General features: G+C 51.4%; 1 protein-coding gene across 9 annotated transcripts in view; it reads right to left on the bottom strand.

The window, feature by feature from the left end:
- Nucleotides 1-12,929, bottom strand: part of JADE2 (jade family PHD finger 2) — a 120,032-nt gene that overhangs the window by 24,264 nt on the left and 82,839 nt on the right. For all 9 annotated transcript variants that reach the window (XM_057540157.1, XM_007172154.2, XM_057540158.1 and 6 more), the window contains one exon: nucleotides 3,714-3,871. In XM_057540157.1, the coding sequence (XP_057396140.1) occupies nucleotides 3,714-3,871 (158 nt within the window). The remainder of the gene's footprint in view (nucleotides 1-3,713; nucleotides 3,872-12,929) is intronic.

The following is a 12,929-nucleotide window of genomic DNA, read 5'->3' as shown; positions in this document are numbered from 1 at the left end:
CGGGGGCCACTCTTCATCATGGTGCGCGGGCCTCTCACTATCGCGGCCTCTCTTGTTGCGGAGCACAGGCTCCAGACACGCAGGCTCAGTAATTGTGGCTCACGGGCCTAGTTGCTCCGCGGCATGTGGGATCTTCCCAGACCAGGGCTCGAACCCGTGTCCCCTGCATTAGCAGGCAGATTCTCAACCACTGCGCCACCAGGGAAGCCCCAGTATGTATTTTAAGATATACATTTTGCTTCTTCTGAAATGGTATATGAGGGTGTTTTGCCTTGGGAGAGCACAGCTTCCTCTCTTGGATCAGCTGTGTGCTGCCCCTCAGTTCCTGATGCCAGTTCAGAATGCCAGCTCTTCCCACCCCCTACCAGTTGCCATGGTTATTGCTGGGGAGCCTGGCCTCCATCTGGCCAGCCCTGCCAGGGCTGAGAGGCCCCTTACTTGCCCGAGAGGCCTCCTGGGGTCGAAGGCAGGGCTGCCAGGGGCTGTGACTCAGCGCCGACTGGGGAGGAGAAGGCAGGGCTCTGGATGCACAGACGTGGCTCAGCTGTGGGGAGGGCTCCTGGGCGCCAGGAAATGCCCCGGTGTCAGCAAGGGGGGCAGGAAGGATGAAGGAGACAGGGAGGCAGAATGGCCTCCAGGCAGGAGGGAGGCCCAGAGGAGACTGAGGGAGCCAAGGAGAAAGGGAAAGGGCCTGGCACCACCTTTTCCCACACAAGATGCCCAGATAAAGGAAGGTCTTAGGCAAAGATAATGATGTGATGCCCCCTGACCCCCAGATCATTCCAAATAGAAGGAATATTAGTACTCTTGGTCCTACAAAATTCTGCCTTTCCTCATGAGGCTTTTATTTAAATTAACATATTCTTTGAAAAACACCATAATTTTGCCATGACCCTGCCTTGTTTGTGCCCCCAGCATATGCTTAGCTGGGGTTTTGGATAACTCTTGCCCGAATGCCCACCACCTACTGGCATAACTACCCACACTTGTGTGCTCAGTCAGCTGCCACCTGGCCAGACCTCTTGGGGCCAAGATCACATTCCTTTCTCTGGAAAGCTGAGGTTAAAGGGCTCACAACAAAAAAGGCATTTCCTGTACTTCCTGGGGCTCTCATCTTCATCTGTTTGGCCTCTTCTGGCTCTGACTATGGAGGAAACACTCCTATCAAGGGTGGACAGACCTTACCCTAGGCCAAGGCCTCAGTCTCAGCTGCAGCCAGTAAGACTGAGGTCAGCTAGGAGGAGGTGGATGGCTGGGCTGGGATCTGGAGAAGGGGAGGGCTCTCTACTCCAGGAGACCAGACGGACACCAGAGGTTGATTTTGCCCTGAGCTGAGTCTTTTGGCCACACCGAGGGAGCAGTGTAGGCCCTCCCTCAATTCACGATCTGAGAGTGAGAGGTTCTCATTATCCAGAGAAGTTTCAGACCATGAGGTGGGCAGACCTGCTCAAGGGCCAGGGAGGACTGGGCTAGGAGACAGGGATGGACGGAGCCAGGGTAGCAGCAGGGGAGGGCAGAGTCAGCAAGCCAGGGTGATCAGGGCATAAGACTCTCTTTGGGCCACACAGGGGCAACCCAGGGCTTGTTCCCGTGGCCTGTGTTTTCCCGGCCCAGCCCACAAGGCCCTGGCGGCGGTCAGGCAGGGAATTCCCCAGAATTTCCCAACTTCCTCATCTACAGAATGGGGACAGCAATATGCCCTTTAGAGGGCCAACATGATAATTAAATGAGAAGATGAGAGTAACAGGCTCGGCATAGCAAGTTCTCAGGAACAGGGTTCCTATAACAATTCTGAGCACAGTGGCTGCCGTGCTGGCTTCCAGATGAGGGCTGTGCGGCGGAAGGCACCCCAGAAGATGCAGGGACCAGGCTGGAGGGAGACAGGGAAAGACGGGGCATAGAGGTATCTCCACGAGAGCATCTCTCCCCCTCCAGTCTATCCTCTCCAAAGAGCATGGATAGTCCAGGAGTGCCTGGCCCCTGTCAGCCTAGAGCAGCCATGTGTATGTGGGGAATGTACCTAGTAGAGCCAGAGCTGTCTGAACACATGCTCTCGTCTTGATGTCAACAGATAAAACACCAACTGTAGCCAAGCTACTGGTGTGGAGGCATCTGCAAGTAATTACCCAGGCCGGCGGATGTTTCTGGAACCACCTGACATTGACATCAAGGACAGAGGACAGACTGCTGGGCTGAGCCTAATCAGGGCTCACTCCTCTCTGCCCAGCTGGTGGCCCACCCCTCTGCCTCATTATCCTGGGCCCTTGGCATGTGAATTCTCATTTAATCCTCACCACCACAGTATCAGGCATGTACTGTTTTTAGACCCATTTTACAGAGAAGGAAACAGGTTCAAAGAGGTCAGTAACAGTTCTTCAGTCTGCAGAGGTGAGGGTGCGAAACTGGCTAGGAGGCTGACCCATGTTTTTGGCCCTGGGCAGAGGATGTGTAGAATAAATTCTTTCTCTAAATCCCGCATACACTCCCGTCCAGAGAGGCCTGGAGCTTCCCTGATTCTCAGAGCGCTGAAGACAAGAGCTGGTAGGCATTCAGCCCTTGGGAGCCCAGGAGGCTGAGCACTGCCCAACACCCAATCCTCACTGAGCACCGAGTGAGGCTTAGAGTCTGCTTCGCCTCTGTAATCCCATGCCCAGCACAGGCCTGGCATCAGGCAGGCACTGGGTGTCTGTGAGCCAGTCATAGGTGTGGCTGCCAGGAAGCAACAGTGCCAATGTCAAGGGAGGTGACAGCTGAGATCTTTGCCCCAGGCCTGGTCAAAATGGGCCTAAGTGAGAGCCACAGGGCTGCCAAGGCCGGGAATGAACTGCCAATAACACAAGCTGCCCAGCCCAGGCAAGCTGGTGGGCAGAGGAGGCCAGGACAGTAGGCCCCTGTATCCCAAGACATGACTTGGAGGGTTTCCCGGGGTGCAGAAAGAAGCACTTGGCTGAACTCTGTCATTGGATGCAAGGCTTACGGCCACAAGGCCACCTCCTGACAAGAGCACCAGGAGTCTCCCTGACCTACAAGAGCATAAGGCACCAAAGCCCAAAGAGGACTCATCCCTGACCCAACCCTGACCTAGCCCTGGCAGGAGGGCCTCCTCAGAGTCTGGTCAGAGCAACTGCTTCGTGAACATCTGATGTGTGTGCCAGGCACTGGATTCCGTCCTGCTAAGAACTCCTAAAAAAGGTTTAAGAAGTCAAGAGCATGGCTTATCCCTATCTTAAGGACTAGTTAAAAGCCTGGAGATTTCCCTGAGAAGATCCTCTGGTGGGACCCAGTTTGGATCGACATCAAGCTAATCCACGGCCAGTTTTCACTGAGTGCTCGTGTGTGCCAGGTCCTGTGTCCAGGACCTTCCATGCATCGTTCCTCTACATCATCTCGACCACTGCATGGGGCAGGTGCTATTGTTATCACTCCCATTTTACGCACAAGGAAACTGACACCCAGGGAGGTTCCATTTCTGGCCCAAGGTCGCACTGAATAAGACTGGCAATTTGAACCCAGGCTGTCTGGCTCCGGAGCTGAGCCCAAGCTCAAACCCTTGGCCTCAGAGGTAAGCTGCAGTATTTCTGGAACACTGCAATGTTTTTTTAGGGCAAAAGAATCTAAGAATAGAGACACACTAGAAAGGAATCCCTTGACTGGTCCTAGCCTCCCCTTCATCCCCTGCCTATGGTCCCCCTGGCCTGGGCTTCCCGGCTCACCTCACCACGGGCTCTGGAATGGCCTCTGCCCCGGCGGGCACCTGCACACCTTTCTCCCATTCCTGTCGCCATGGGTCTGCCAGGATATAGTAGTCATCCGGGCTGAGCTGGTATGAGTCTGGAATCTTCATGGCTGTGATCAAGTCTGTCCGGAAAACCTGTGGGGAGCAAAGGTGGAGAGAGAATGGCTTCAGATTGCCTCAGTGTGATCTGCTTCACAGGCCAGGGCAGGAAAAGGCAAATGCAGAAAGCCCACTCACTCAAAAATAAGAAGACGGCACAAAAGCAATAAGTACAAGAATGCATCTTCTCTGAACCCAGCACAGTGCTTTGCACACAGAAGATCTTCAATAAATGTGTTGGACTGAATTTATGTGCTCTGACCTGCTCAAGGACAGAATCTGGTGATGGACGGTAGTGGACCTCAGAGAGAAGAGGAAAGACTTGCCGAGAAAATCAAAAACAGTGAGGAAAAATTAGATGGCAGAAAGGCTTCTGTGAATGCAATACTGCCGTGAAGTGACTGTTCAGAAATTTCTGCTGAAGATTCAAAGTTATGTTTGCTGTTGTTACCACAGTCACAAGCGTCAAAGAGTCCAGGCAACTACGTGCCAGGGCCTCATGCAGATAGCTGAGGGAGAGCCCAGGGTTTGGGGCAGCCCAGAGCACAGCCTCTCATGGGTCAGGGTCTCCATGGTCTCTCAAGAACAAGGATACCGTGATGGCATCTATGGAAAAAAAACCTAAAGAAGAGTGGATATATGTATATGTATAACTGGTTCACTTTGCTGTGCACCTGAAAACTGACATAACATTGTAAATCAGCTCTACTCCAATAAAAATTAAAAAAAAAAAAAAAAAAAAAAGAACAAGGATACCATGAGCCCTGCTCGGTGGGAGCTCTGAAGTACCATTCTCTGTTTGTGATGGGGTAGGAGGATCGTGTTGAATTCCTTCTCAATCACGCCCATCCAAATTCCCTCAGGGCTAGGCCGTGAGTGGACACACCCTCGTGCTTTGGTTTTCTTTTGAGCACCTGCTCACTCGGGGGGAAACAGCTCTTCCCACATTCTGTCTGTTGCCCCCACCCCAGAGCAACCTCCAAGGCAAGTCTCAGTGGCACTGGCAGTGCCTCACCTGCCCTGGCTGCTCGGCCTCACTGGGTCCTCCACAAAGGGCTGCTGTAGGACCTGGTGGCAGCACTGGACACTATGTGACTTGCTTTGGTACCAACTTTCCCAGTGATCATCACATGAGAATCACAAGTTAAAGGAGAGTTCACATTGTGGAGAGAAGAGAAACCACTTCAAGGAGTCCTCCAGGCCTCAGACCCAGCTCCAAGCCCACTCCCCTCCCCGGAAGAATCAGCATCCACTGGCCTTCCAGAGGCTCGTGACAAGCCATTCAGTGGTAATCTCTGCCTGCGGGAGGCCCCACCCGCTGGCTGTGTGTCTCTCTTGAACCTAGGGCTGTAACCACAAGGAAACAACTGAAATGGGGGCACCAAGGGGGCTCAAGGCAGCATCTTGCAGAAAACTAATTAATGTCTGCATCTAGCTAGAGAGCGCCCTGGCTTGCAAAAGGTCAAGTTTCTTGAAGACTCTATTTGCCAATATAATTTAATTGTTAAGACTAACACCCTAACATTTAATTAGGGTGCCAGTGTGAAAAAATTAAAATGAGATTACGATTAAATGCTAATTAAACAGAAGATGAAATGTGCAAAGATTTCACAGCCCTGATAATTTGCATATCTTATTAGCAAGTAGCAAGACGGCTGATAGAAGAACACAAACTCAGGTACTGGGTGCTTCTGTGGTATCCTTCGGCACCTCCCTTTGCTGGCTGGGGCTGGGTTATTTCCCTCTGGGGCCCAGTATAGGACCTGGTGGGGGTAAACTGAACCCACAGTGGACTGGTGATTGTCTCAAAGTTCTCCCAACCCTGGCAAGCCACGTGGTACGACATCTAACGCCTTGTTGCTCTGATGCCAAAAGGAACCGCCCAACAGTGAAAGCCTGTCATCTTGCACCAGAAATCAACCGTTCAAGAGCCAAGTGTCACTGTGTGCCCCTCCAAAAAGGCACAGGTGAGTTTGAAACCTCTTGCTGTTCCCTGATCCTGGGCTGTAGTTTAAATGTCACCTCTGAGGGATCACCCTGATCACCCTGACTCACGGCCGCCAACCACCCAACAGAGCCACTTTCTAGCCCATCATTCTGCCTCACGTCTCAGTACTTATACTCCTGAAAATTAACTGGTGTATGCATGTTGCTTGCTTCTTGTCATCTCTCCTGCCACACCTGTCCTATTCTCTGCAACATTCTCAATGCCTGGCAGGGTGACTGGCACATAGTAGGTGTTCAATAAATAGTGACTGAGTGGATGATTAAATGAATGAATGAATAAAAGGGCCCTTCAGGGCCCCCAGCTGGTTCCTTGGCAATGCTTTTTGAACCCCCATGAACAGGTGATACACATCATGGATATACCCAGAGCTGAAATAACCCAAGCACGTGGACTGAATGGAGCAAGAGGCAGCCCTAGTCTGTAAGGCACAGACAGAGAGCCAAGCCACACCAGCGGGCGGAGACGTGGCCCTGACCTAGGAACAGGCTTGGCATTGAGAACTCAGAGCTGGAAGGGATCCCGTGCTCAATTCAGTCAGGGAGATTCAGGAGAGAGAGAGAGAGAGGGAAAAAAAAAAGAGTCCAGTCCCAAGAGAGTTGCAAGTTTCATCTGCAGTCACTCAGGCAGCAGGGGGCAGACTGGACACCAGTGGCCCTTTTGGGCAGAGGACTGATGGAAGCACAGGAAGGGCAGCACTATCTTAATGGTACCAGTCAACACTTAACGAGCACTGTGTGCCCAGCGCCAGTCTAATGGCTGTTCTTGAATTATTAGTCCCTATACCAACTCTGTGAGGTGGGTGCTACCATCATCCCTATTTTACAGTTGAGAAACCCAGGACTCAGGTTAGTTTAATAACCTACACAAGGTCCTTCATGTTGGAAGTGGCAAAGGAACCCAGATAGACAACACCGGAGCCATTCAGCACCCCTGCACAACCCCAGCCCCTCTTGGCCACCTGCTCATTGCCAATGCCCTTGAGTTAACCCTAAGCCAAATCAAGTGGTTTCCCCAAGGGCTGGAATATGCAAATTAGACAGTGACCTTCGCAAGTTCCAAGTTCCCCAGTGGCTTTCTACTGTCTTCCCACTGCCCTCAGGCTGAGCTGCAGAGTCTACCAGGCCCCATGGCCACAAGGATGCACGGGTAGTCTCCCTCCCAAGTACTTTTCACCCTTGGCACATGAGAGGACCCTGCTGGGACACTCTTCTCCCTGCCAAAGTGGGGGCAGCCTGTTTCACGCTTAGGGTATTAGTCCAGCCCACATCTGCTTTGGGAAGCCTTCCCTGATGCCAGGCTGAGTTCTGGGCTCCTCTGAACTTCCACAGCCCCTGTACTGGAATCTCCTCGTCTCTTGCCGCAGCAGTGCACGCAGGGCCTGACACATGCTAGGTGCTAACTAAGGCTGAATGACTCAAGAGCCTCCCATGGATCTGCTACTACCTTTCTGGGTAGCTGCCCAAGGCTACAGCTCGGTACTCTGTACCTTCCAAAGGAACCCCTGTACATTCATATAAAACCTGTCCACAAATACGGCAACCCAAACATCTTTCTGTTTTGAACTGCCAAAGGTTAGGCTTTAAAAAAGGCTCGATTATTCTCCTAAAATGCCTCTGAATTATTTATGAAAACTAAATAAGGAATAAAATGGACACTGATGAACTGGAGGCCTTGCCATGGCAAGGAAGTTGGAAGCTGGAAAACAAGCAATTTTCTAAGAATGTGAATGTTTACTATTTTTCTCTTTTGGCAGAAATTGACAAATTGTCTTTAAAGGTCTGCTGCCTAGCAACCAAGTTCTGCTGAGCTGCTTGGGAGATGTTAATTGTAGCTTCTTCAAACAGTATGAAGAATGTTTAAAGGTCTAAAACTCTAATCTAGTAACCAATGTGAGTGCCAGAGGTGCCAATGCAGCTCTGAAGGGAGCTGAAGACCCTGCTCTGCCCAGACGTGGGGAAACTGCACGTGGCTTACCCTCTAGTTCCTTTTCCCAAGACTGAAGACCACAAGCATTGAAAAGTCTATTGAGCTTTCTGTATCTATTTCCCCAGAAGAACCAAAAACAGGCTATGCCAGAAAGCATGTCATATCTGGAGTCTGACATGATGTCCAAAAGCAAATAAAGACAATGACAACAGGCAACTTTCACTCTGCTATGCTAAGAGTTTCTGTATATGATCACAAGATTTATGAATGTTATTTGAACATTTCATCCTGGGACCTTAGTTTCTGTTTCCTTTTCTCAAGGGTGAAGTATTATATCATAGTGTATTTCAGACCAAGAGGCACAAGGGGAAGTTCAGTCACTTAAGGAAAAGCTCCAACACCTATCATAATTACAGAATATGATTATTTGTGTAATTATTTGTTTAATGTCCATCTCCTCTAATAATCAAGCTGAGCGAGGCAGAGACTGCATGTGTCGTGCTTATCATTGTGCCTGTTTGTGGCACAGTGCCTGGCACATAGCAGGTACTCAAGAAATGCTTGTGGAACAAGTGAGTGAGTAAATGAATGAACCCCAGGATTGGTCTGAAGTATGACTAAACTCTGAAACTTCCTGTCCTGTCCTCCTAGCAGGGAGAGTGGAGACAGAGGGCTGGCCCAAAGGATTCTTCCAGGTGGAACTCAGGAACTGGTCTTGGTCACTGTCCCAAAGCCAATGAAAATGGCTTTGGCCAGGACTGCCTCTCCTTGACTCTGTCCACATCAAAAGTCCCAATGCAAAGGTAGGAGTGCCCCCTCTCTCTAATCTCCCCAAGGATGTTTGACAGTCTGTCCTGAAAGAGCCAAGTAAAATTACTACCGGCACCTCATTTGACATCACAGTTTTTTTCTGAGCACCTCATCTCATTAGAAAGAACAGCTAATAGTGAAAAGTGATTGCCCTGTTATAGTATGCCAGGTGCTGTGCTAAACGCTATATATATACAATCTCACCTAATTCATAGTACTTCCACTTTACAGATGTGGAGGCCAAGACTCAGAGAGGTTAAACCACTTGTCTAAGGTCTGCACTGTCCTGTAACCAATGTAATGCTGCCTGCAAACCAGTCAGCTATTTCTTCTTTTAAAAAAAATCTCTTTCTTGGGCTGGAAACTGATAAAGACTATCTCAGCCAAGAGCGTACTTAGATACTTAAAATTAGGCCTAAAACACCAGAGAAGGGCTCTGGAAATAGCCTCCCAGTCCCATTCAAGCTACCACTAGGCTAATTTGGTCAGACATTTACACACACACACACACACACACACACATACACACACTCAACATCTCTTTCTCTTTCACAAGGATAACAGCACTTCCTGCTCTTAAAGAGAATTTATTACACACATTTCTTTTGCAAGACAAGTCCCAGAGGCCGGGAGGCCTTTCCAGTTGGCGGGAGCAGCAATGTTTCCAACTATACGAGAAGTGGATTCTGCCCCCCACCCCAGAGGAAGGCAGTGGGAGGCTCAGAGAGCAGGTGCTTAGCCCAGCGTAAGGGCTCCCCCCTCACTGCCTGCCTACTTCCCAGGGTAGCAGAGGAACTGCTGGCTAGAAACACCGCTCAAAACCACAGGGGCAAGCAAAAAACTTTTTTTTTTTTTTGGAGCCTCCTGTTTTACCTCTCAAGTTTGGGAGCATTTTGCTACAACATACGCCATCATTGTTTTAATATAAAATATGTTATTTCAAACATTTGGGTAACACCTCTGGCTCCTCCAAGAATGCACCTTATTTATCCTGTGGCTTTGCACCCCAGCACAATCTGGTCACCCTTGCCTTCACCCAGGGAGGAAGGGGTCCATTTTCAAAAGCAATGGGTCAAGCAGATATACTGCACTCTCACTCTCCACTCGCTGCCTTTCCTAGGGAAGGCCATCCTTATAGAGGAACTTTCACAGACCCTGGGTCAGGAAGACACTCCACTGGTGGCAGAGGCTGTTCACAGGGTCACCTCTTTCTCCTGGGCCCTGTCCCAGAGGTGAAAGGCTGAGCACTGGTGAAGGGCCCCTGTGGACAGGCAGAGAAGCCCCATTCTCTCATCTACGGGTATATACAGTTTGTCACCGGGGCCTAAAAAGGAGGCCAGCTCCTGCCCACCCTGTTCTGGGACCATCCAGGCTTCCATCCCAGGGAGGCAAGCTTCACTTCCACTCACGTCTGGGATCTCCCCCACCCCCAGGCTCCACAGGCCTCAGGACAGGACAGTCACATCTACAGAACAGTAACTGCAGGGCAGGGCTCTATAGATGATGACCCTGAGGCTCAGAGAGAAACTATTACTTGCCCAAGGTCACAGAGCTCCTTAGTGGCAAAGCGGCTGCACCTCTCATAACGGACACTTTCCTGTATAGCACCTGCATCCTGCTAACAGTCAGAGGACAAGCTCCCCAGGGATAGGGCCTGCATTTTCTGTGCCCCTAGCAGTAGGCTGGGCCTAGTAGGTGCTCTCAAGTGTCTGCTGAGTTTAATCACTAGTTCTAGGGTCCTAAAGACCTATGTCCCTGCCCACTGGCTGACTTCTGGGGACTCTGACTTCCTGAAAACACAACTTTCAGCTTTCTACCTCAAGACAGCCTGCCTAGGGGAAACCCTTACTTCTCGGCCTGCCCCTCCATCTGCCTCTCTGCCCCAGGCCTGAGGAAGATACAGCTTCAAACAGCAGCCTCCAAACCACAGGACGGCCTCCGGGTCTCTTCTCAAACTGCCCTTCCCACCTATGCTAGGCGGAGGGCTTGGCAGAAACCTGTCAGTCCCCTGGCTGCTTTGGGAGAAGGGGTGAGCTGCGGGCCGCCCCCACCCACACTCCCAGCCTTTGTTTAGGTCACGGACCCAGGCTGGAAGGCCTTCCCTTCCTCCCTCAACTTCCAGGGAGGACCAAGCCAGAAACTCCTGTCTTAGCAGATCAGGAGAAAAGGTCTACGGCAGTAGTTCTTTTTTTTTTTTTTTTTTTTTTTAATATCTTTATTGGAGTATAATTGCTTTACAATGTTGTGTCAGTTTCTGCTATATAACAAAGTGAATCAGTTTTCTGTACACATATATCCCCATATCCTCTCCCTCTTGAGCCTCCCTCCCACCCTCCCTATCCCACCCCTCTAGGTGGTCACAAAGCACCGAGCTGATCTCCCTGTGCTATGCGGCTGCTTTCCACTAGCCATCCACTTTACATTTGGTAGTGTATATATGTCACTGCTACTCCCTCACTTCATCCCAGCTTCCCCTTCCCCCGCTGTGTCCTCAAGTCCGTTCTCTACGTCTGCGTCTTTATTCCTACCCTATGGCAGTAGTTCTTAAGCCTGGCTTCCAGCAGGAGGGCTTTTAAAAAGTACAGGTACCTGGGGTCCTACTCCAGAACATTTAAGTCAGAATTCTTGGGAATGATAAGGGATGGGGGTCTGATATTGGTATTTAAAAAAATAATCTCTGGTCTGTGATCTCTATCAGGCTCTCACAGATATGACCCACTAAGTTATGTTCATGCTATTTGGTGAGACAGGCCAGGCCAGAAACCCAAGGCCTCAGCACGGTTTATGTACTAATATCACCTCCCTAACCAGGCTAATCCCTTCCTCTCCTTCAGGACTAGTCTGGCCGACTTAAGCCCCAAGGGACAGATCTCAGCTTTGTGGGGATCCCGCTGGCAGGCAGAGCAGAAGAAGGCAGCAGCCTGTGTTCTTGGGGTCAGCCCCACCTTTCCCCTCCACTGCCAAAAGGGATCCTGGGGCCAACTGCAGACTTAGTGTACTTCCACCAAAAATCCTAACCCAGCCTCCCAGGAATCCCAGGGCCCGTTCTTTCAGCCCCCAGTACTGAGGCCTGCAGTCCCCTTTCACTCAGGATGAGGGAGGCCACCCACTGGTTAAGGGCCAGAAGGGAAGCTGGGCCTCAAGGCCTCGGCCCTGTCCAGGGTCCTGACTCCTGGTCAGAGCACTTTGTTCCAGCCTGGGGCACCTCCCTCTGGTATATAGGGTGCTCCTTGATCTGCACCCTCAGAGTGCACAGGTCATTCCAGGGGCAGCCCTGCCAGTGTCGCCTAAACCCAGCCCCAGCTCTTTCCATAGCTGGTGGCTTCTCTACGTGCCAGTGCTGCTGCTACGCTAAACACTCCTAGTCCTCAAATCTCCACCCATCACCGTCCACCTTCACAGATGAGGAGACGAAGTAAACCACGGGTCCCGTGGCTCTGCGGCCGCCAGGAAGGGACTCCTGCGCCACACACATCAACTTGCAAGCACTGAGGCTGGGAACTTGGGCCAGACTGGGAACAGACCGTGTGAGCAGGCTGAAAACCAGCACCCCCCTCCGGCTTCTTACTCTGGGGACTGAGCAGAAGGGACTCCAGATGCCCTTTCACCAGGTGTCCACAGCCCTCGGCCCCCAGCCCCCGCAGATTATAAAGGCCTTTCTCTCCAGCCCATGCACAGAAAGAGAAGGGACAGCCCAGTGAAGAGATTTACTGCAAACGTTATCTGCCGCCAAATCCTCGCTTTCATCTCTGCCTTCTCATGAGCCAAATAATTTGGAAGCTTTCATTGATGGTTTCCTCTCTGCCCCACGATAACTTGGAATTTATGCCGGCTATGGCTCAGCCTCCTCACTTAGGGGACGAGGGAAACCTCGCAGGCTGCTCTCCAGCCTACTGTGGGAGGAAAAGCCTGTCCTTGGCGACAGTTCAAGGCGGGGAAGACTTCCTCAGCTCTCCTGGAGCCTAAGACTTGAGGGCGGGTGTCTCCAGTCAGGCCTCAGAGCCCCCTGCAGAGGCTCCTGGGTTTGAACCCAGGGCCGTGCATGGCCAGTCCCCAGCAGGGCTGGGGATCAACACCCTTGCAATGGTTTGACTCTATTTTTAGGTGGGGAAAGGTTCAAAGGCCCTGTGCTGGAAAACCCAAGAGGCAGGGGAATTTTCAGCCCCATGCAAATCACCCTTTCCCCTCAGCCTTTGCTTGACACCTGTTTCCCCCCAACCCCCTGCCTATCCCGGGTGTAGATGGCAGCACTGCCCCAGGCATCTCCGCCCTGAGAGGAGGCCCTTCCTCCCACTGGGGCATGAAGGGAGAGTCAGGGGAAGGGATTAAGCCAGCCCCAGGGCCTCCCCA

This window comes from Balaenoptera acutorostrata, chromosome 2 (assembly GCF_949987535.1).
Source record: "Balaenoptera acutorostrata chromosome 2, mBalAcu1.1, whole genome shotgun sequence".
NCBI classification, from domain to species: Eukaryota; Metazoa; Chordata; class Mammalia; order Artiodactyla; family Balaenopteridae; genus Balaenoptera; species Balaenoptera acutorostrata.
This window is presented reverse-complemented; position numbering and strand designations above follow the sequence as displayed.